Here is a 25099-nt window from a genome sequence, read left to right as displayed (position 1 = left end):
GGGTGGCTCAGTCAGTTGAGCGTCTGACTTCGGCTCAGGCCGTGATCTCGTGGTTCGTGAGTTCAAGCCCCGTGTTGGTCCCTGTGTTGACAGCTCAGAGCCTGGAGCCTGCTTCCGATTCTGTGTCCCCCCTGCCCTCTGCCCCTTCCCCACTCACATTCCGTCTCTCACTCTCTTCCTCTCTCAAATAAACATTTAAAAAAGAAAAAGAATGATGAGTACAGCTTCCTTTGGGCTGCTCCGTGATCCCTACACTTTAGAGGAAGTTGCTCTGCCTTTGGCTTCATGGCTTCATCTTGACCCCTCCCCAACTCTCTTTGGGTTCTCCAAAGCCAAAGGATCAAGATGCAAAGTTTCGGGGGGGCCAGCATCACCACCCAGCTAGAGTTCATCAGCACTGAGAGGTGTACAGGACATGAATTCCCTGTAGAAAGACCCCAAGGTTGGCTCTAAAAAACCTCTCTGGGAACTGACAAAGGGATAGCACCAAACAGAAAGCCTGCTATGGGGGCAGAGGGATGGGGAAATGACCTCAGGAACCCTGCTGGAGCCACCCTGTTGAACTTCATCCCAGGATCCTGCACCCGGGTGTTTTCTCCAAAAGCTCCCAGAACACCCTTGTCCAGCCCAAAGAATGGGTGATTTCATGGTTACCGGTTTCTTACGGGCACGCCAAGAATCCACCACCCAAGAGATCCCTGCCGGGGACACACGGCTGGATCAGTCCGTGTGGATGGGTCACCAGCCCACACAAGACATGTGTTTGTACAACCAGCCAGTCTCAGCGCCCTCCAGGCACAGGTGACCAAATGCAACCCATCATCCCATTATACCTTTTCATTTGCATATCCTATTTTCTCCACAAGAGATCTTCCAGGGAACAGGATGCTAAAGCACCTTATGTAACAGAAACAGATCTTCAGAGGGACTCATTATATTCCCCCTTCGATGTGCCTACACCCACTCCCGTGCTCCCCTCCCAGCAATCCGGCTGCCTGCACGGTCTCTTTGGCTTTCTTCTGAGTCTCATGTGCTCCCCACACCCACCCCGCCTCCCAAACTCTCCAACGCAGATCGGAGAGGGGGCCACATGAGGCCCCAGAAACCAGCCCCACACAAAACAGCTTCCGGTTTTCTTTAAACCACTTTCTACCCACTGCACATGTGCACAGACATTTACTAAACCGGACACTTTGAAAATGTGGCCTCAGGGTACCCAGGTGGCTCAGGTTAAGCATCCGACTTCGGCTCAGGCCATGATCTTGCGGTTTGTGAGTTCGAGCCTGGCATCGGGTTCTGTGCTGACAGCTCAGAGCCTGGAGCCTGCTTCAGATTCTGGGTCTCCCTCTCTCTCTGCCCCTCCCCTACTTGTGCTGTCTCTGTCTCTCGCTCTCTCAAAAATAAATAAACATTAAAAAAACAAAAAAAATGTGGCCTCACAAAGGTTTGTCTACTCAAGACTCTTACAGTGTCACAACTGTTTGATAGAAGAGAGGAAGAAGCCAGGGAGTGGTGGTGCATGGGGCTTTCTGGAGAAAAGTAGGTTCTTGGCCTCTGACATCTGAGCTCCAGAGCCGGTCCCTTTGGGCTCGTCCCTGTGACTCCAGCCTCCTGCGTTCCAAAGAGCGAGAGCCCTCCCCCTTCCTCCCCAGCTCTGCTCCTATAGATACAGCAGGGTACACATCAGCAGCACACGGCCCCGTGAGAGAAGTGTTTCCCCACCTGCAACCGAAAGTCAGCTCTTCAGGCATAAACATGAACCTCACATCTCATCTGCGTCACAGTCTGAAAGGCCAACGCAGCCATTTAACAGGGACAGGGGCGGCCACACCTCCTCCCCACCCCGGGCTGCATAAGAGCTGCCTTGCACCCTCACGCGGTGGAAACTGACCACGGATGGCGTGATGCCGCAGCCAAGAGCCTGGGGTCTGCAGGTGAGCTGAAGCTGTTTTCTTTGGATGATAGTCTAGCTCAGCACGGGCTCCTCTAGAGGCTGCTGTCCCCTTGCTGACAAGCTAACTTCATGTGACTGTTTGGAACATCAGAATCAGGTGTGGATCGTGAATACCTGGGGCGGCCCAGGTGCCCAGGCATTGCCTGCCTGTTGCTTTGGAAAAGCCACAGAGACCTGATTTTGCCACGGGAAAAACACAACGCAGCTGAGAAAAAGAGGACTTCGTTCATAAATTAGGCCACTGAGCTGGGAAGCTCTGGACTGTTGCAAACCCCACTTCTCATATAGGTAAAAACATGAATGCACAGCCCAGTGTGCAGTGACAGCAAGACAATTAAAAATGGTCAACAAAGAAAGCACCAGTCTGATCTGAAGGGATTCTGATAAACCCACTCACCATCGGACTCTGCGTTTTAATTCAGGACAAGGAAGGAGGTATGCAGAATCCACAGCCCTAAGCAGAGATCCACCAGCCCTCAGGGTCACATGTGATGGTTCATTTCAAGTGTCAACTTGACCAGGCCACAGTACCCAGTTTTCGGTCAAACAGCAATCTAGATGTTGCTGTGAAGGTATTTTCCACATGGGATTAAATTAGTAGGCTTTGAGTAAAGCAGATGACCCTCCACAAGGTGGGTGGGCCTCGTGCAATCAGGTGAAGGCTGTAAGAGAAAAAGTCTGAAGTGTCCTGAGAGAGAAGGAATTCTGCTTCCAGAAGGCCTTGGATTTTAAGCTGAAACATCCACTATTCCCTGGGTATCCAAGCATGAGACAGACACACACACACACACACACACACACACACACACACACTGTTGGTTCTCTCTAGAGAACTCAGACTAACCCATCATAACTCCCATGTTCTTACCTGCACAGCATGGAATTCAAGGTCTCTTGTCCAGGTGTCCAGGGAGGCCTGTGAAAAGCAACATTTTCAACAATTTGAGTAGCTGTACCTGCTGTTTATTCCCTAAACTCTCTCTCCCCTACCACTTGCAACTCTGGGTTTGAGAATTATTCCTTTCAATGTTTAGAGACCAGAAACGAGACTTCTAAACCATCATGCAAGCGGGCAGCAGATGTCCTAATTCAGGCACCGAATAGATTTTCTAGGTGAGAAAATCTATTTTATTCAAGTCAAAGACATATAACGGAGGAGTGCTCTCAAGGCGACTGAGCTGCTCAGTCAACGCATTCTCTCCAAGAGCAAAAAACGTGCATGAGAGCTCCACCCGGATTAAGATATGGAGCCCAACTGGCCCCCCCCGGAACCCCCTCCCCCCCTGCCCTCTCCCAGTCCCCAAAGGGAACTACCCTTCTCATTTCCAACAGCACTGATTGTCTAATCTGATTTCAAACTATTTTTACAAGCTGCACAGATGTGAAATAAGATACAAAGTGAACATTTTAATATTTTACCTTCTAGCTTACTGCCCCCTCTTATGGGTGGAATCGTATTCCCCCCCAAACTGGTACCCAAGAGTCCTAACCCCCAGGAGCTCAGCACGTGACCTTCTTTGAAGACAGGGTCAGGACAGGCCTATCGTGTCCCCTTTGATGCTTTGGAAGGGGGGAGGAGCACATGGAAAGCTCACTCTCTTTTGCCTTTGGGGAGGGGGCCTGTTGGTGTTGCCTTTACAGAGGTAACCCAGCCCTCCTGCAATGGGTCTGGTATTCTCATAAAAGGGAGAAACTGGACACAGAGGCGCACACACAGAGAAGGCCAAGGGAAGGTACAGGCAGAGATCGGGTGGTGCTTCTTTCTATAAGCCAAGGAACGAAGCCCAAAGATGTCAGCAACCAGCAGCAGCCAGGAGGCAGGGGACAGGTTCTCCTCCACAGCCCGTGCAGGGAACCAACCTTGATCTCAGACTTCCGGCCTCCAGAACTGAGAGTCAGTGAAACTGCTGCTGTTGAAGCCCCCCATCCCACCCCACCCCACCCCCGGTGTGTGGCACTTTGCTCCAGCGGCTGGTCACGCTGATGCCGTCCCTCTGCCACCCTCCACACAGCTCTCTTCCAAGCCTGCCACGTTACCCTGTGCTACCCAGAAGCCCTCCCCGCTCTATTTTCCACTGCTCTACAAATTAACATTTTTGGGGAAAGATTGTAACACAAATGGCCTCTGGCTCTATGTGGCTTTAATAAGCCAGCTTAAAAATGATGACTGGCCCCCCTGCCTCGATCTCCACGGTCCTTGAGGGCCTTTTTTTTTTTTTTTTTTTTTTAGGAAGAGGAGTCTCCGGGGCCCATGCTCGAGGTGTTCTTGGATGAGACACGTGTCCCACTTTCACAGACATATCTACTACCCTTTAAAGGCAGAGGAGGTGGAGAACGTGGTAAAGTCGTACAATAACAGCACTGTAATCCCAAGGGGGACGTTTTTGCAACTTAATTCAGCTGCTTTGTCTCGGAGGAGAGAAAGAACTGGGACTCAGAACAACGCAGAGGCCTCGCTCACTCCCCAGCCAGCCTGCGCACGACCTGAAACCCATCCGCCTCTCGGCGGCTTCTCCAGGACCAGCCGACGGCAACTGGAAAGAAGCCCACGGAGGCTCTGAGTGGGCTTTACCTAGAAAACCTGGGCCCTTCCAGATCTTCTTAACGCTTTTCCGAGCTGGCCCCATTCCACTCTCTAGGTTCCAGCAGAGGCGGGCTGGATGATCCAGTAATAGCCCGTAATTTAATTAGCACAAGTATCACTGCCGTTTGGAGAAAACAAATGGATCACAGAGAAGTGAAATGCTCTTTCCCCATTAGTGTTCCTATTTAAACCCTAACCGTTAAATATTTCAACAAATGTTTAAAATGCTCTCCATGTGTTTTCAGGCCAAATGAGATAATCATCCAAGGAAAATAATCTGGGTGAAAGAAAAGGCCCCTTTCCCATCATAGACGCTTTCGAAACAAACAAGCGCAGGGGTCAGGTTCGAGGGCAACCGAGGACATGGGCGTCAGCAAAGTGCAGTGGAGGCCACGTAGGGCACACAGATGGGACGCTGGGCGCATCTGTTCACATTGCTCCTTGAGGCCCTAAAGAGTCAAATGCAGATCCAGAGGCAAGGGAGCCTAGCTGTGAATTCTGCACTCTCTGCACGCCAGCCGAGGTGATAAGCCCTCAGAGCCCGTGACCGTGAGACGGCCCTCCCTGCTTCGGGGCATGGTCATCTGTAAGGATAACACGACTTGCACGCTATGCTCCAGGCGTTCCCCTGCTTTAGTCAAGCTAGCTGTCCTTCCTGGATCATTCCACCTTCTCCCCTTGGGAATCCAATTTTACCGGAGACCCCGGTCAAGGCCCACTTGATTCCTTCCTTTGTTCGTTTAGCAAATGCCAGGCATTGTGTAGACTCTAGGGATACTGTAAGGAGCAAAAGGGACACAGTCCCCGCTCTCATGGAACTCACAGTCCAGAGTGGGAGAAAGACGTGAATCCAACACTCCCTGGGCAAACAAAACATGCGCATGGGACAAACCCCGGGATGCAGGATGCGGGCGGGGGTGAGTCTGTGCTGGAGAGATGTGATCCGATGGCAAAGGTCAGAGAATGGCAGGGGTCCGGGATGAAATGACCCTGCCTTGGAATCTGAAGACATAAAATAGTAATCAGCAAAGAGAGCTGAGGGGAACATTCTGGAAGAAGGGGCAGGGTGTGCATGGTGCTGGGAGCCAAGAGAGCACAGAAGTCTTAAGGCCTGCAGGAGCGAGCACAGAGCAAGAAGCAGGGCTGCGCGTGTGGGCCCCGGGGGGCCGAGGCTCGAGAGGCCAGCAGACCACGGTCTAATCTGTGACGTGGTGGCCATGTCACCGACCGTGCCTTCCAGCTTAAGGAGGCATGCCTGGCGTGCACGAGGTGCTCAGTAAACATGTGCTAACTGGAGCAGGGAAGGGACGCGATTCCGTCTGAGCGCGGACGGCTCAGCTCTGGCTGGCGTGCGGAGAAAGCGGAGAAGTGAGAGCCAGGCGTTCACGGAGAAGGGGGTAGACCAGTCAGGGCTGTGGCAGACATCCCCACAAGAGGCAGAGGTGACAGTGGCTGGGATGGGGAGGGAGGAGAGAGACCAAGGCGGCGGAGGGGATCTGAGAAGTTGAGGAGCCACACGGGCAGAACTTGGGGACGGCCTGGCTCTGGGGGTGAGAACAAGTACCTCCTGAGTTCCTGCCCCCGTACCGAGGGTGGGGCTGCCATTTGGAGACAGACACTGGGGGCTCCAGGCACGATGGACTGGAGACACCTTCCCTCATGCAAGAGGAAGCTGAGGAAGCAATTGGCCTGAAGGGTCTGGAGCTCAGGGCAGTGTGGCCCCGACACCACCTCCTGCCCTCGGCCTGAAAGCCAAGCATGACCCACCCTCCAAAGACTCCTCTGCCTCCTCATCATGCAGGTGCCGGAGCCCGTCTCAGAGGCAGGAGGCCTCCAGGCCGGGGTCAAGGCTAAGCCCCACCCCAGCCATCCCTGGATTTCCGCCCAACTTCCCCCACCCTCACTCCTCCCCAACCCCAGCATCTTTCAGGCGGGGGGGCCAACGTCACCCACAGAGAGGTCTTCGCTCACGGTCTTCACTTCCCCTCCTCCTCCTCTTCCGGAACCCAGGCCGTCTCTCTCTGCCTTTCCCACTTCTGCCCAGCTGGTCTCTGTAAGGGCCCAGGACAACTAACTGCTCGGCCACCACCACTGACCACTTTGACCACAGAAAAGGGAAGAGAGAAGTGGGCAGGCCCATCAGCCTCATGTAGGGCATGGAGGAAAGCTCCCTTCTGATTTCTGCTCAAATGCAAAAACTGTTGGGGCACACGGCAGAGGTTGCGAAGGGGAAATCAAGTGGGTTCCCAGGAAGATCACGGAGAAGGCCGAGGGGTCGCATTTGACAAAGCATTGCATGAAGAGTCCTGGGCATTGGGGGTGGGGGGACACCCTCATCCTGTGCCCCTGGCCCTGGCTCGAGATTCCCAGGCACAGTCTCTTCCCAAGCACATATTTCGGTTCCAAATTTGGTACAACTTGCCAAATGATACTGCTTATTTTTTAAAAAAAATTTTTTTAATGTTTATTTATTTTTGACACAGAGAGACAGAGAGAGAGAGACAGACAGACAGAGCATGAGCGAGGGAGGGGGGGAGACAGAGGGAGACACAGAATCTGAAGCAGGCTCCACGTTCTGAGCTGTCAGCACAGAGCCCAACACGGGGCTCGAACTCACAGACTGCGAGATCATGACCTGAGCCGAAGTCAGACGCTTGACCGACTGAGCCACCCAGGCGCCCCATGATACTACTCTGTACTCTGAAATCAAAGGATCTTGGTATTTGAAGTATGTATCTAGCATCAAGTTGTCCTAGGATGCCTAGAAATACTTGTTTTCATCCAAAACTTTTTCCTGTCCCTCATTTTACTGCCTCCTTCTGATGCCAAGCGTTACACTCATGTACAGTTTTGAGCATCTCATTTTTACCTTTCAAAGGACTGGCAGTGGTTTCCAACCTTGGCCACTCCACGGAATCTGCCAGGGAGCTTTAAAAACTACTAACGCGCGCCCACTTTCCCATTCCTGCCCCATGAGTTTCAGGAGAATTATGTGAGGTGCAATCTGGGCATCCAGATGTTTACATTTTTATGTATGTATATATATTTTTTAATGTTTGTTTATTTTTGAGAGAGACAGAGACAGAGAGTGAGGGGGGAGGGGCAGAGAGAGAGGGAGACACAGAATCCGAAGCAGGCTCCGGGCTCCGAGCTGTCCGCCCAGAGCCTGACTCGGGGCTTGAACCCACGAACCATGAGATCACGACCCAAGCCAAGTCAGACGCTTAACAGGCTGAGCCACCCAGGCGCCCCTCCCCCGGCGACTCGACGGTGTAGCCACAGCTAAGATCCACAGTCTAACAACTGAGAGACAGTGGCTCGGCCGTACGCCATTGTTTCGGGGACCCAGTTAAGTGACTATTTGTCTCTTGCTGCTTTTCTGTCCCACAGTAACCGGTTTCCTTTCCACTTTGCTCTCAAAATGGAAACCCACTCTTCCTAAGCGATCCTGGATTTTATTTTGGGGGGGTCACTCACCTCATAGGGCTCCTTGCTGGGCCTGCACTTCTCTATCTGGTAGAGCTGGGTCTTGTAGCAAACGCTGTCCTGGATGTCAGATTTCTATCCGAGGAGAAAGGAGGGGAAAAAGCATGGCTTAACTCACAGGAAATAGAAGTGTCCATTAAGCAGTCATTAATTTTGAAACCAGCACTTGGCTGAGAAAGTGCCGAAAGTGGTTGGCAAGCCAGGTAATCGCAATGCAAAGCCTCGTTGGAGGGTGGCCTGCAGGCATGATGCAGCGAGGGGACAGCCCCGGACCCAGAGTCGGGCAACCTACTTCTGTTATGGCTCTGCCAGGACAGGGCCAGGTGACCCTGGGCACGTCACTGCTCCTTGCTGGCCTCAGTTCTTTCATCTGTACGATGAAGACTACTCTGAGATGTGAAAGCAGAAACCAGATACGTAAGCTCGAAAGAATAACTCATTTTATTGACCTACCAAACAAGATACAGATCTTGCTTATTTCCTTAGTGAAAAACAGCCCGCATCCCTGCCCTCCCCTGCCCAGTGAGCCACAGCAATTCATAACACAGCTTACAGATGACAGAAAACCATATCTAGGATGATCTAGGTGCACGACTGAGGTGCCAGCCTGTGTGGAGAAAGGTGAATTAAATGACTGATGCATCTACCAACCAAGAAAGAGTCACGGAACGGCCTTCCAGGCTCTCCAACACAGAATCCACGCTTCTTGGTTTTAGAAACAGAAAACAAGAAAGAAGAGAGAAAGGGAGAAATGACAGATAAGATAGGTATTTTACTTGTCAGTTCACGAGTTTCGGTCTTAAAATTATACGTGGGTTGTCAGTAATTGGTTGATGAGATTAATAGCTGGGACAGTGCACACAGGGCAGTTAAATTAGCCGTGTGTGGAAATTACTGAGCGGACCGGCTGTAGCTGTCTGTGGGGATTAATTCACCCTAGTTAAAAGCAGCCACTCGCCCAGACCCTAGTTCTCAAGACTAGGTACGTCCTAGGCTTTAAGGGTTAAGTGTGAAACAGACACAATAAAATAACCTTCTCCAGCTGGAACTACATTAGCTGAGTTTCCAGGGAACGTTCTCAGCAGACAAAGCCATGCTCAGCTTTGCAAGACTTGCACGCAACCTTTATGCCGATGCTCAGGCCGGGCAGAGAGGAGGTGCCGAAACCAGCAGATGGGAAGAAACAAAGACAAATTAAGACACAGCCTGAGAGCTTCAGGGATTGCTCAGGAAGAGCGTGAGTAACCAAAGTTCGTATCTGTAGCTGTGGAGGCAGAACAGAGGAAGGAAAGTATTTGAAAAACTAAAGTTCCTTGGGGCGCCTGGCTGGTTCAGTTGGTGGAATGTGTGGCTCCTGATCTCGCAGTTGTGAGTTCGAGCCCCGCGTTGGGTACAGTGATTACTTAAAAACAAAATCTTTAAAAAACAAAACAAAAAAACCCTAAAGTCCCCGCACATTATTGATCGGCATCCAAAGAAGTTCTGCCAAAAGAATGTTTGCTTAGGAAAGTAGTAATTTTTCCTTTAAACATGAAATTGTGAATTTTATAGTCAGTTTCAGCGGAGGCACTTTTTAAAAACTAATTTTTGAGTAACAGTCATCATTTGAGAAAAAAATCAGTGCGTTGATCCTCTTTCCTTCCTTTTAGTTGACAGCTATTTAAATTCTTGGGGCACCTGGATGGCTCAGTCGGTTATGCATCCGACTTCAGTTCAGGTCACGATCTCACAGTCCGTGGGTTCGAGCCCTGCATTGGGCTCTGGGCTGACCGCTCAGAGCCTGGAGCCTGCTTCAGATCCTGTGTCTCCCTCTCTCTCTGTCCCTCCCCTGCTCACACTCTGTCTCTCTGTCCTTCAAAAATAAACATTAAAAAAAAATTTAGGGGCGCCTGGGTGGCGCAGTCGGTTAAGCGTCCGACTTCAGCCAGGTCACGATCTCGCGGTCCGTGAGTTCGAGCCCCGCGTCAGGCTCTGGGCTGCTGGCTCGGAGCCTGGAGCCTGTTTCCGATTCTGTGTCTCCCTCTCTCTCTGCCCCTTCCCCGTTCATGCTCTGTCTCTCTCTGTCCCAAAAATAAATAAAAACGTTGAAAAAAAAAAAATTAAAAAAAAAAATAAAATAAAAATAAAAAAAAAAATAAATAAATAAAAATTTAAAAAATAAAAATAAAAAAATAAATTCTTAACTACTGTTTTCTACCACAGTCGTCCCCAAATGGTGTGACCTTGAACCCGTATGAGTGGAAAAGGTATAGGAAGGGACCTATAATATATGCATATTTATTTATAAATTATAAGCCTGCACCTCTGTACTAACATATCATGTACATCATAAAACATATAACCAAATAGGGATTTAAAAAGATAAGAAATTGGGGCGCCTGGGTGGCTCAGTCGGTTGGGCGTCCGACTTTGGCTCAGGTCATGATCTCACGGTTCATGGGTTCGAGCGCCGCGTCGGGCTCTGTGCTGACAGCTCAGAGCCTGGAGCCTGTTTCAGATTCTGTGTCTCCCTCTCTCTCTGCCCCTCCCCTGTTCACTCTCTGTCTCTGTCTCAAAAATAAATAAACATTTAAAAAAAAATTATAAAAAGATAGGAAAGTAACAGGGGGCATGTGGTCTTCTTATAAAAGGGAAATGAGAAGTAGCTTCAAGTCCAATTATCTTTAAGTTCATCATCATGGGGGGACAGAGAACCTGGGCACAGTACAAGAGATGCTCCTAATCATTCCTTATAATAAAATGATATAAAAAATATACTGTGTCAAAGGTCCTGTCTTTCTGGCCTCAAATTCCTCTCCCGCGAGGGAGACCTGTGGGAGGGTCTCCCACAGGGAGACCTCTCCTGTGACCGTGACACCATCCCTCACATCCAGTCTCAAAGCTGCAGATTTGTCCCCATCAGAAGTGTCATCCCAGCAGGGCTTACATGGGACATGTATTTGCCATCCCACCCCCCAATAAAACACCATTGTTATTTTCAAAAGCCTCTTATTTGTTGAGAATGTTTCTTCTCAAGTACAATTTTTCCTCTGGTGGTTCACCCAAAAAGTACTTCTGTGGATAATTTCCCACTGGAGCAAAATCTAGCAAATTCCCTAAGCTGACTCAGCTTAGAAACACCTGCACTCTCATCCAACTGTTCAACAAACCTCCCGAAGAGCCTCTGCGTCTATTCAGCAATGTTTTGTAGACATCTCCCAAATCCATTTGCTAAAGAGACACACTCTGACCATCTCGCCTTCTGGGCCTTATTGTGTGGTCATTTCTGCCAGACAGGGAGAATATCATTTCCCCAACTGTAGGTGGATTTTCATTTTAGCTCTAATCTAGAAACCTCACAAAAGGTTTCTAAGCCTTTTGCGAGATACTGGGTTGACTCTCACATGACTTTAAATAGCACTGAAAATGCACTAGAAGTTCTTCATGTTCTGTTTTCTACATGTGTTCCTAACACTGACAGCCCCATACCATCAGATCTCAGGGCACCACATACACAGGGTGATGGTCACCCTTCGTGACCGTGGATCTGAAATCAAATTTCCGACAGGCTTCCTGACAATTCTCAATCTCTCTAGCAGGCTGACCTCCCGTCAGAACTGGTCAGTCTCCTCTATTCGGAGTAGGAGAAACAGGAGTGGTTTGCAGAATTCTTTTTAAGTGGGGAGAGGATTTAGTCAGAAGTAGACACTGAAGCATGTCAATTCCTTCCCCAGGCGCACATGAACTGCTTGTGGCGGAAGACCAAAGGCGACCGACGCACGAGGGTACCACCGTCCACCCCATCCTAGGCTGCAAGACTCCCACGCTTCCTCCCGTGGGACACAGGACACCTGTGCTCTGTCACCCAGACTGAAGGCACCGGGGTCAAGCCAGTAAAGCTCAATTTCATTTTCACCTTCTGGAGAAGTACTAATAAGTAATGCCTTCCTCATTAAATCATGCTTTCTAGATCAATGTCTGAGAGGCTCTGCTCCCCAACTTTTACGACCACAGAAATCCCCAATGCCTTTAACATGGGAACCCAAGGAGCTAAGAGGTAGGCAGAGAAGGCAACGGAGAAACTGAAGGGAAAAGAGGCTTGACTCTCTCACAGTGCTGCCCAGGGCTTAACTCTGAGGGAGGATATTTGAAAAATACCTCAGATAAAAAGCGCGAGCTACCTGAGAAGCAAGTTTAGCTACTATTTTATCCCACATTCAGAAACTCAGCCTTCCATTAGTTCAAATTAACAGCTTAGATCAAGTGTCAGCAACTGAGAAACACTCGAGGTATAAGAAGAGCTCCTTTTTCCACAGACAGCAGAGAAAACAGCCATCAGGGCCCCACTCACCCCTGACAAATAGCGCTCGAGTTTCTTGTTTAAGAGGAAGTAGATGGCGAGGATGTGGCAGGCGCGGTTGGAGAGCACAGTGTTGATCACGTCGCTGTTCTTGTAACCCAGCTTCTCCGTCATGTGAAGCACCACACTCGGGCTCAGGTCCTCCAGGGAAATCCTGCACAGTAGAGAGAGAACCAGTCACTTCTCCATGGCCACCGAGAGGTTCTGGATCCTCCTTAGTGGGGTCACAAACATGGCGGCACAAAGCACAGTCCCCCTCCCCATCCCAGGCCCTTGGAGACAATCAGACCCGTTCATTCATTCATTAACTCACACACACATCATGACATTTCATTCCTAAACACCCCAGTGTGCACCTTTAAGATCCAAGGGCATCTCCTGCAGAATCACAATACTGTCCACACACCCAACAAAATTTTAATAATTTCTTGGTGTTCTCTAATATCTGGATTATATTCAAATTTCCCCAATTGTCCCCAAATTTGTTTACACTTTGGCGTTGCTTTCTAAAAATGTACTTCTTGGACACGGGTGGAGCCTACATTTGAGTTGGGTGTAAGGTGGGTTAGGAAAGGAGTGCATTCAGAAGCCAATACAGACTGTGTTTAAAGAAGCACCAAGAGCTCCCACATTCACAAATAAGAGTCTGGGGCGTGGCTGTAGGGTACTGTTATTTTCCCCATTTTACCAATGGAAGAAACCGAGGCCCACAGCTATGAAGTAACTTGCCCCGGGTCACATAGGCAGGAAGTTGCAGCCCCACAATACAAACCCTGACAGCCTAGCTCAGACTCTAGATGCTAAACCTCTACACTCACCAGCTCTCAAGTAAACAGATGTGTCAAATGGCTGTGGAGAACACGAAAGCAGGCTGAGGAACACAGAGTGTATGTGTGTTGGTAACAGGTACATCATCAAATAGAACTTTCTAAATCCCTTAAGAGAGATACACATGGGGCACTCTGAGCAGAAGGAAGGCACATCTGGCCCAAGAGCTCTGTAACCCACCCCTCACCCCCAAGGGTCTGAAGACATTTTTTTATGGGACTTCAGACCGTAACACCCTGAGAAACCGCACAGGACAACTCCACACTGGGATACAGAAGAAGAACCTGACTTGCCAAATTCACAAGCCAGCTGAATAGGGCAGCAAGGGCAGACCTAGGTCTGCTGACCATCTTCCACCACCCATCCATGTAACCTATGATAGCACTTCCTCGCTAGATATGAGTAAGTGCCATCCAAAGAAAATGGGCCCAAGGAACCATGAAATCCGCCTTCCTCGCCCTGTTGGCCATAAAATCACAAATTCTAGACCACAGTGGTGGGGTGGAGAGCGGGGAGTAGAATGACTACTGGTAAAAAATAACTTTTGTTAAAAAAATAATACTTTTGAAGTTTGCCAAAGCACTTACTAACGCTGAAAACTGCATTGTTGGCAACTCCCCAGTAATGTCTGCACGGGAGTGACCCTGTTCCTGGCCAATCAGATGACTGCCGTGTGCCTTGTCCTTGGCCAATCAGACCACAGCCTCATGGCCTTGCCCCTGGCCAATCAGATCAGGGCCACGCAAGGTGCCCCTGGCCAATCGACCCAGCAACACCCTGGAAGCCTGTTCTCCACCAGGAGCAAGCAGGGGAAGGGAGAGCTCTCTAGGAGAAGGGTGGAGGTGAAAAGAGGGCAGTAAACGTGGGCAGGCACTCCAACTCTGCCCTTCATGTCCACTGTCTTCAGAAATAGGAGAGCTCTGCCAAAAGGCACTGCTGACTCTCTTGATTGAAAGTACTATTTTTTTTTTTTTCATTTGAGAGGGAGAGAGAGAGCGTGTGCATGCATGGAGCCCCAGATGAGGCTCTATCTCACAACCCTGGGATCATGACCTGAGCCGAAATCAAGAGTCAGATGCTCAACCGACCGAGCCACCCAGGTGCCCCTATTTTAAACATGTTCTGGGGCGCCTGGGTGGCTCAGTCGGTTGAGCGTCCGGCTCAGGTCATGATGTCGCAGTCTGTGGGTACAAGCCCCCCATCGGGCTCTGTGCTGACAGCTCGGAGCCTGGAGCCTGCTTCCGATTCTGTGTCTCCCTCTCTCTCTGCCCCTCCCCTGCTCATGCTCTGTCTCTCTCTGTTGCAAAAATAAATAAAAACGTTAAAAAAAATTTTAAAAAAACATGTTCAATTAGTGGCATGTATATTTGGTATTCTGCAGCATCAGTTATTTAATTTGTATCATCTCCTCCTTTTTGGGCAATACAGTCACTAGTCAAACGTTCTGCAACACTAGGTGCAATTCTAAGTAAATCTGCATTAAATCCTGTGTTAGACCGCTTTGGCCCAATTCCTTCTTGTGTTACCCATGACCTCCTTCCCTTCCCACCCATCTGCAGAGCTAACTGGAGGGGTGGGAGACTGTCCAGGCCCCAGAAGGAAGATAGAGGAAGGCAGCCAAGGTCACCTCCATAAAAATATCTGCTCCCAGAACAGGGAGGCTAGCCTGGCACATGGCAAAACTGTTGACGGACTGGCTTGAAAGTGTACTTTTATACATTTAAATTGTAAATATACAATTTAAAGATATTTTCCTCTTGCCTTTTGGAGATCAACTTGGAAGCCCAAATGACATAACAAAAGGCTTTACAGAAGAGTGATATAAAACGTAAGCCCTTTATTTTATCCATTTCCCAGAAGTAAAACCCTTTTTTTTTTAATTTCTGAGAGAGAGAGAGAGATAGAGCATGAGCAGGGGAGGGGGAGAGAGAGAGCAAGATACAGAATCCGAAGCAGGCTCCAGACTCCGAGCTGTCAGCACAGAGCCCGACGTGGGGCCCGAACTCTCGGACTGTGAGATCATGATCTGAGCCGAAGTCGGATGCTCACCTGACTGAGCCACCCAGGCGCCCCACAAGTAAAACACTTTTAACAACATCTAAAATAATAAAATCTGAGGCTAGGTATGTTGAGAAGCTGTAAGATATACTTTATAATAAAGCCTATATTCCTTGCCCTGATCACATGTTCTTACTCCATTAATCTGTGTACTGGTCAAACCAGAAAAATAACTACCAGGGGCACCTGGGCGGCTCAGTCAGTTGAGCGTCCGACTTCGGCTCAGGTCGTGATTGCATTGTTGGGGAGTTCAAGCCCCGCCTCAGGCTCACTGCTGTCAGCGTGGGGCCCACTTCGGATCCTCTGTCCCCCTCTCTGCCCCTCCCCTGCTTGCGCTCTCTCAAAAATAATTAAAAAAATAAAACCTTAAAAAGAAAAAAAGAACTATCAAAAGCACATTTTTTGCCTTACACGTTTTTCAAAATAAAGACTGTAAACAACATCTGCCTCCCCCAAGAGTTTCGATTTCTGGTTCCAGCACTTTAAAACCCGACATTGGGCGCCTGGGTGGCTCAGTCGGTTGAGCGTCCGACTTTAGCTCAGGTCATGATCTCACAGTCTGTGAGTTCAAGCCCCACGTTGGGCTCTGTGCTGACAGCTCGGAGCCTGGAGCCTGCTTCACATTCTGTGTCTCCCTCTCTCTCTGCCCCTCCCCATTCATGCTCTGTCTCTCTCTGTCTCAAAAATAAATAAAAACACTAAAAAAATAAAATAAAAAAAAAACCCAACATTTATCTGCCTCTGGTACAAAATGAGCGACGGGCCACACGAAAACGGAAGGCAGCGGGCTGCTGTTTTCTTTGATATACAGGATCTTAACGGTGGTCCCAACCCAACTAGTTCACGTGCAGCCTTTATGCTTTTGACCAAATCCAAATGCAAAAATCACTGATCTGGCAAAACCAGCAGACGATACCTGGGTTGAAGTTGTAATCCACAAACGCCTATCTGCGACCTGTGGAAAAGCTACGGAATGACGCACCCTGGAATGACTCCTTGCGAATGAAGATGCGGCCATCAGGGAGGGGCAGGCTGTGTTTCTACTACCAGAGCCGCTTCCTTCCAACGGCTGCCATGTTGAGTGGATTGATTATACTCATTTAGGCAGCGATCACATTCGCTTAATGACTCCTGTGGCTGTCACCAGTTGCCCCCTCCTTTAGCAGACAGCATACCTGTGTGCTGCCATCTTTCGTGAGCCCTGGTAGTGAGGCATGGCTCCTCGGCTTGGCTTTCCAGCTCACGTTGAGGTAATCTTTCTGGTGTCTGTTTCAGGTACGGGCCGAGGGGCGCCAGCGCTGGAAACGAGCAGTCTATTTCCAGGTTCCCTTGGTAACCTAAGTAACTAGACTTTGTTTAAATTACTTCTCATGAGTCAAATGCTAGAATTCTAGATGGCGGTGAGTGAAACCACCTCAGCCCTGGTGAGTGTAAATCTGGCTCGGTGGCATGGATACAGACTCCACCCACGGCCTCTTAAGTTCTTCTAGAACTTTCTCCCCAAGACAGAGCCCTGCCTGCCCATCCTATTTGAAGAACTCAGGGTGACAGCTTTCCTAAGTCTTGATGGATGTTTCCAGACCTTCCTGGACATCTTGAAAATCTCTGTCCCCCCTTCATCAGTGGTCCTTTTGTCCTCATCTGAGCTTCAGACTAGAGTGAGCAGGCCCGGGACCCGGCGTGTGGGTCCCAGTCCTGGAAGGTATTTGACCTTCGTGGTGCTCATGTTTGCTCTAAGGGAACCAAGGTGAGGGTCCTCATGCCTTCACTCGGGTTGGTTAACAATACGTCCGATGAGTAGGAAGGAAGTACAAGCTAATGTTTTCTTATACTTGTTTTCCAATGTGTAGTCACTACAGCAGTGACAGTGACGTGTGGGCCATCACGAGGTGCCCCTCAGCATTTCCATGCCGCGGACCCCTGCCTGCAAGCCTGCCTTAAAGCATTCTCCTCATGGAAGCTGCTAAAGTGAAGCCTTCGCAGGAAGGCCACAGGGAAACACGGCCTGAAGCGGCTGACCCCTCCTACTGCCTTTTCTTCCCGACCCCAACGTTCTAAGGCAAGGGCCTCGGTGCTAAAATAAACATCAGAGCAAACAAGTGTCAGAAGAGGAGCCCAAGGGGTGGTCTGAAAGGGGAGAGGGGCAATCCCGCTGGACTCTGCCTGAGGCTGGCAGGAGAGGCCACGGATGGATCTCACACACTCAAACACAACTATGTACACTCACAGACACAGACACGCACACACACACACGCAACCAGATACGGCCACAGACACGCTCGGCACAGACACGCGCCCGCTCGCTCGGGCCACAGCAAGCCTAAATGGTCCCTTTGTGTGAATTAGAAAGAGGTGCCACTCTGTGAAGATAGAAGACGTAGGCCCCCGGGGCACGTCTGACAAGGGGAATGGGGTGTGGAGGGCAGCCTCCACCCACCCTCTGCTGGGTGCCCTGTGCAGGGTGCGCTCTGCACAGCTGCACGGGACGGCCCCGTCTACACTTCCTCTCGTGCGCGGAGGTGGGCTAGTCGGTGGCTGTAGGGGCCCGGAGGGGAGGGGGCGGCCAAGGGGAAATGCAGCTTCTCCTCGAATCACGCACAGCTTCCTGCCCAGAAGTGGTCAGGGCTCAGAAGACGGCCTCGTGTGGCCCGAGAGAAGGGCCCCCTCTGCATACACTCGATTACCTGTTGGGATAGGTGACGTTACACGGCACTTTGCCCGTGTAATTCTCATTAAGCCAGCGATTTGCCAGGGCTTGCTGGATATTGGGCCTCTTCACAGGATCCGGTTCCAGGAGAGAGCGCAGGAAGTTGATGGCCCCTGTGGAGACATTCGGCAAACAGACATCCGCGTCACAGGCTGAATGCAGAGGCCACCGAGACTCAAGGCAGGTGCCCGACCACCTCTCCGGAGTCATTGCCAGCAATGACCTATTCCCTGGATCTCCGGGTGCCTCGAGTCCGACGAGTTTAAGGTATCTGTCCCAGGAATACAACTGGTACACACGGTAAAGTAAGAGCCAATTCAGGTCTCTCCCTGTGCCCTGCACTTCCCAATACTGCAGTCTTAGCTTGGCGGGTCCATCTCTAAAGGTGAGCCAGAGGGATGTGCAATGTACAGGCTGGTAATACAGGATGAAAGGAAGTAAAGAGAAAACACTTGGCCTCAAGGTGGGTTTTTGAGTACTCAGAAAGGAACCAGAGAATGAAGGCATTCAAAATTCTACCCTCTAACTTGACCCTCACCATGCGACACACAGAGCCTCCTGAGACCCAGGGAGGTCGTGCTCTCTTTCTGGTCCTTTCTTTTAAAGCCATTTTGCATGGCCATCTACTTAGTCCCCGGACTCTGGACTGATGACACAGCACCCAGATGAGCTATAGCCCACGCCTGTGTAGCCAGGCCAATCAGAGGGCCAGTCTGGGTTATGGTGTAAGTAAACTCTGTGACTCGATTTTTTAAAAAAAAATGTTTAATGTCTATTTATTTTTGAAGGAGTGAGAGAAAGAGAGTGACAAGTGGAGGGTCAGAGAGGGAGAGAGAGAGAGACCCAGAATCCGAAGCAGGTTCCGGGCTCTGAGCTGTCAACACAGAGCCCGATGCAGGGCTCAAACCCATGAGCCACGAGATCATGACCTGAGCAGAAGTCAGACGCTTAACCGAAGGAGCCACCCAGGCGCCCCTGTAACTCAAATTTTAAATTCCTTAGTTTGTGTACAATGTTGCAGAAAGCACCACGCTATAAAACCACATCTACTTGAGGGGCCCTTTCCTTTTGTGCATTCCCTCAAAATGAAGGGGCAGCTTGGGCAGACTGTGTTGCCAAAAAAGTCTGTCCTTATCTGGCAGCCTACTGAACTTGGCTGTGGTCACATTAGTTAGGCTGAGCATGGTATGTAAGGAAAGAGTATGAGAGGCAACTGAGAAGCCAGAAGATCCCTACTACCCCCTTCCCCTCCGTCCCAGGCAAAAGCCACAGTGATTTTTTCAAATGTCCTGGGTGTCCTTTATTAAATGAACATTTACAAAGCACCTGCTGTCCAGCCAGGCACTAGGGATAGGAAGCTGGTTCATCTCTAAGGAGACATTTCCATCCTTTACGAGTATAACAATGGAGATAACTACACGACGTGGAAAAAATATTTGAATAATGCACAGGAAGGTCACAAGCTCCAAAGCCGCTAGCGTGACAATAGGCATGAGCACATATAGACAAAGAATGCCAGGGACTGATTACTTCCAAATGGAGATGGCCTGTCTTGCTTGAGTTGTGGGACTGTGATTTCGTTTTTATTCTGTACTCCTTATCTTACTGTCGTATCATCTTGGCACTTTAAAAAATATCCTTGGGGCGCCTGGGTGGCTCAGTAGGTTAAGCATCTGACTTCGGCTCAGGTCATGAGCTCGTGGCTCGTGGGTTCAAGCCCCATGTCGGGCTCTGTGCTGACAGCTTGGAGCCTGCAGCCTGCTTCCGATTCTGTGTCTCCCTCTCTCTCTGCCCCTCTCCAGCTCATGCTCTGTCTCTCTCTCTCTCTCTCAAAAAGAAAAACATTACAAATAAGTTTCTAATAATATTCTCTTATGTAGCCTTGCACATGATATCCAATTTCCAACATACCAAGTAATAGATTCCAGAAAATAATCCCGATTTGCTTGGTTCCCAAACTTTTCTATCCTTCTCCCCAAAGCTATCTTTCAGTTTTCTAACATAATCTAACCTTTCAAAGAAAAGTCGTAAGAATTCCCACATCCTCATAGGCTTTGGCTGTCATTTCGATACCGTTCTTAGAGAATGGTGGGTGTTTTCTGTCATTGTCTTCCGTAGGGCAGAAATCAAGCCATCAAAAGAGGGCTGACGGTGATGCCAGAATCAACCCAAAAGAAACAATTTTTACCACCAAGTAACTCCTCCAGTGGGTTTCCATACAGTTGGTGTGGTCATCAGGTTATTTCTCTTTAAGAATGTAGTGGGTAAAAAGTACATGTGTAGACACAGTTATGAGGGACATTTAATACTCTGAGATTTATAGCTGAGTCTCCAAATAAAACTTTCCTAAAATGTTGTTCAATGGTCTGAAAAGCAAACAGATGTCAAACAAAAAAAAAAAAAAAAAAAAAAGGAAAGAAAGAAAAAAGACGCTTCTCTTTTTGGAACGTTTATCCCTCTTCTCTCGACTCCCGTACATTGCAAGAGTCATCTGGATGCCTAATCAGGGACATCTACTGATCAAATAAAAAAGATGCGGCCTCAATGAATTGAAATGCGGAGGCTGTGACTTCCGGATGTTTCTGCGACATCTCTGTCGCTTACCCTCAAAGGACCCGTACAAGCCAGGCTACTGCCAGGCTTTTTCAGGGTATGATTAACCAGAAGAGCTAAGAACAGACTGGATGTGCGTTTTTGTTCTATTTTCAGAACCACGCACTCTGCACCTTCACAAACTGCTGATGAGCACAAGTAATTTTAGTTCTGATCTCTACTGATGAATTTTATTTCTTTGGACATCACAAACGTGGCATTACTATCCAAAAAGGACTTTGAAAATATCGTCAGAGTTCTTTGAAAAAGTTTGTGTCAGGGCCTTGAAAATCCCTGTTTCATGACCCCAAAGGGATTAAAATTCTCCATTTTCCTGGAAAGCCATGGCAGGCATGGCCACTCCTTGCCCCCTTGACAGAGAGAGACAGAGCGTGAGCGGGGGAGGGGAGAGAGAGAGGGAGACACAGAATCCGAAGGAGGCTCCGGGCTCCGAGCTGTCAGCACGGAGCCTGATGCGGGGCTCGAACTCACAAACTGTGGGATCATGACCTGAGCTGAAGTCGGATGCTTAACCAACTGAGCCACCCAGGCACCCCTGCCCCCGACTCTTCTAAGCTAGGAATTGGGGTCTCCATTCAGGCCCAAGGGTAGGGCTGACCCACACAAAGAGCTCCCTCTCCGTGCTCCACATCATATGCATTATACACTTCTGGTGCAAAACCTACTTTCCTCCTACTTTCCAGAGTCTGGACTGGTTTGTGTGAGTGCCGTGACACTGTGCCCAGGGAAAGGGCTATAGGACACAGACAGAGCCATCGGACTTTTTGCAGTGGTAAGCCCATCACTTGCAAGTGGAGTCCCATCCCCACGCAAGTCTCCTTCCCTATCATTTCCTAGGCAAAAGCATCAAGAACAAGAATTTGACGGTTGAACCTTCTCAAAAATCTCAACTGGCATTGGCTCAATCCTTACAAAACGCGAACAATTCACCTTCAGCTTCACTTCCGTGATTTCATGGTGCAAAACCCTCTTGATCTGAAGTGATTGTTTGGAATGTGTAAGTACCATCACTGAGATGTAGTGATGTAAAGGTAAATTGCCTGAAAAACGCGTAAGCCATGAAAGGCATTCCCGACCCTGTGATAGGCAAGTGCCAACAACAAGCGGAAAGAGACTGTCTAGAAGCAAGAATTGCAAAGATCCCAAAAGCTTAAGTTCTCAAACTACATGGTAGAGATGAGGGGCAATTCTTCGGAAGCATGCATAGTAGACTCACAAGGGCAATAACACTGAGGTTGTTTTGTTTTTTTTTTAACTCGGCCAAAATTCTCCCAACTGAATCTAATTGTACTATTATACGGTACACATGTAGAGATCATTACAAATACGAATGATAGAATCATTAAATTAAAGATGTGTTGGCAAGACATTTAATGAAATTGGCGTATTTTCAATTTGGGCATCTCAATTTTGACATTACTCAAAACGTAAAAACGACAGATAATTCCCCCCAAATCTGGAGGAAGGGGAAGCATCTTATAGCAAATAAAATAAGGAAAGGGAGAGAAGCAGCCTGATATATTAGGCAAATCCAGGTTTGGGGGTGAAGCAGACATAAAATCAGAAACAGAGAAGTCACATAAGCTCATTGAGACTCTGTTTCCCCCTCCCTGATAACTTGGGAATGAGAGTACTTACCTTGCAGGGTTGTTACGAGAGTAAATGGTAATGTACAAAGCACTTCTACCTGGCCATTCAGCTGCTCTTGTTACTGGTGAGTGAGTATTTGGGGATGTAAACAATATGGTGCCACACAGTATCACAAATGCCGGGGGGGCCAGGCTAGTCGGGAAGGAGAAGAGGTAAAGCTGGCAGGGCATAAAGGGCAAAGGGTTGGAGAAAGCGGGGGCTGTCAGAAGGCATGGGAGTGATCCCCAAAACTGAAGTCATTCACTGCGTAAACAAGCCAACATCCTTTGCACTGCCCCGGCAGCCAGCATACAGCTCTGGGCCCCAGCGTATCAGGTCAAGTCCCATCCCTGAGCAGCTGGGCAGATCTGTGCCTTCCTGGGCCACACACTTTGCCAGCAGAGTAAGCAACCTAGATTCCCTGAGCATCTACTCTGTGTAAACACTATGCTTGGTACCTAGCACGGAGCGGTAAAGCCCTAGTGGAGGAGACACACTTATGAGCCAACTCCAGGGAGGCTAAAATCACTCCGAACATTTCTAACGCATCTTCTTTGGAAGTTCCTCTGGACCATGTTTTAAATACCTTCAGGGGTGCGGCTTTTACTTCTTCAAGGTAAAGTTAAAGTTCCCCATCAGAAAACACTTAGAGCCCAGCCTGCTAAGTCCAGGTAATATTACTAGGGTTAAAACAATGTCGGTTCTGACGCAGTTAAGAATGAGTTCCTGGGCTGCTCATCTACCTGCCTTGCCCTGCCGTGCAGCCCACCCCGGGGAGCATCACAGGCCGGACCATCTGCTCCTCCTCCCACAGCCTGTGACTCACACTCATGATGTTCAACAGATACTTCTGGCTTTCTGCCTTCTAGACACACAGTAGGGTTGTATTTCCCCATCTGCTTTAGTTAGGTGAAGCCAGGTGACATGCTTCAGAAAGCTGGGAGCTGTGAGCGAAACGCTGGTGGGAGACTTAATTGCTGATGAGAGGTGGTTCTAGACTTTTCTTTTCCTCCGCATGGACCAGATATGTTTGAAATGGTGGCTGCTCCATCAGTCGGGGACCCTGACTGACTAGGATGGGCAGAATCCTTCAACTCTTGCGTCAACTCTCCACAGATACGTGGTATGAATGAGAAAGAAGTCATTGTTGTCTTAAGCCACTGAGATTTGGGAGCTACTTGTTACTGTGCATTAACCTGGCCCATCCTGACTAAACCAATGAGAAGCAGTTCTCCAGTTCCTCAGGATCTCACTGGGATTCAAAGTGAGCCCTGTCTGCCTTTTCCAGGCATGAGGGTACAAGAGATTCTATCCTCCCTAGCAAAGGGGAAGTACAGACCTAATTAGATCATTACATACAAGAAGGCATTTCATGGGACACCTGGGTGGCTCAGCCAGTTAAGCATCCGACTCTTGATTTTGGTTCAAGTCATGATCTCACAGTTCATGGGTTTAAGCCCCACATGAGGCTCTGTGCTGACAGCATGGAGCCTGCTTAGGAATCTCTCTCTCCCTCTCTCTGCCCCTCTCCTGCTCATGTTCTCTCTCTCTCTCTCTCAAATAAATAAATAAACATTTTTTTTTTTTTAGAAAAAGAATGCATTTCAGCTTGGATTCCATTTGGCAAACATAAATTCAAGGTCGGCTTCATGGATGCTTTATAAACTCAAGAGAAAAATGCGTAACAGTAGTAAAATAAAAATGTTGTATTTTAACCATGTATCATAAGTTGAAATTAAACAATTACTTTTTTTTTTTTTTTTTTGTCACATGCCTTATCTCAGTGAAGCTGAGTTTATTCTAAGGAGCCAATTAAATGATCACCAGGACCAACCTGAGGCCAGGAACTTGAAGTGAATTGTGACCAAAACAAAAGAATGAATTGTGCTAATTTACAGGATCTGAAACCAAACCTTAATACAACCTGTTTACTGAAATGTGAACCACGTAAAGTGTGAGAATACTTTCCAAACACACCTGATGATTTAGTCTAATCGAGTTACTGAAACTATATATATTTCAAAGATTTTGAACAGGCTCAAAACCTCAAATAGCAAGACAAATCACAGACCAAACTTGAATGAATCTAGTATTTCTTTACAGTGAATTGACTAAGCAAAACACAATGGACATGTGATTATAAAAGCTTTTTTTCAAAGTCAACAGTACAATATGGTGAGTTTTAAAGCAATCAAGACTGCATTTCTTTTTCCAAGATCCTTTTGAAATATCGGTTTTGTGCAGAAGGAGGAAGAAGGAAGTCAGGGGTTCAGAATTACAATGGAGAAGAAAAGGGCCAAGGTGAGATGAAGGGTTGCTCAGCGATGGGAAACTCAACCACTCTTGAGTCACGGTTTAATCCTAGGAAAAGGCCTAATATCATTTCTGCAAAACAAATACTACTTCACAGACGGACCAAACCTGGTAGGCGCCCAAGTCCTGAAACCAGGAACCCAAGAGTAGCCGGCACATTACCTGTGGAGAGCTGGGTGGGGAGGGGGTTCATTTCCTTGTCCACCATCTTCTGGTACAAAGCCCTCAGGCTAAAAGGCTCCACTGTGAAAGGCAGGGTCCCAGTCAACATGGCATACATGTTCACGCCTCTGAAAAGAGAGACACCAAAGCATGAGACCAGACTGAGGCCCCCAGGAAGGGAAGACACATAGGGCACAGGCTTGGCAAAGCTTCAGCCCTGTCCCTTTCATGCTGACCTCAAGGGGCCTTTTTTCTAGAAAACTCAGCACCACACTGAAGCAGCAAAAGTGAAAGGCACGGGTAAAAGCTTCCTTGTAGACTTGGACAATGGACTATGGAGATCAAAGGAGTCTAAGAAACTTCAAGAGCTACCCCCTACGGAAGGGAAACCAGGTCCTTCCTTCTGGAAGGAAGTCCAGACGAAAT

The 25099-nt window shown here is 48.8% G+C and overlaps 1 protein-coding gene across 1 annotated transcript in view; it reads right to left on the bottom strand.

The window, feature by feature from the left end:
* Window positions 1–25099, bottom strand: part of HUNK (hormonally up-regulated Neu-associated kinase) — a 111579-nt gene that overhangs the window by 8844 nt on the left and 77636 nt on the right. The window contains exons 5-9 of the mRNA XM_047100190.1: window positions 24674–24801; window positions 17934–18069; window positions 12355–12517; window positions 8016–8099; window positions 2823–2870 (exon numbers count right to left, since the gene is read on the bottom strand). Coding sequence (XP_046956146.1) covers window positions 2823–2870; window positions 8016–8099; window positions 12355–12517; window positions 17934–18069; window positions 24674–24801 — 559 coding nt within the window. The remainder of the gene's footprint in view (window positions 1–2822; window positions 2871–8015; window positions 8100–12354; window positions 12518–17933; window positions 18070–24673; window positions 24802–25099) is intronic.

Source organism: Lynx rufus, unplaced genomic scaffold (assembly GCF_022079265.1).
Source record: "Lynx rufus isolate CCGP_SWC_20201006 ecotype Redwood Valley unplaced genomic scaffold, mLynRuf1.p SCAF_5, whole genome shotgun sequence".
NCBI lineage: Eukaryota > Metazoa > Chordata > Mammalia > Carnivora > Felidae > Lynx > Lynx rufus.
Note: the sequence above shows the minus strand (reverse complement) of the source record. Positions and strands in the feature narration are given on the sequence as shown.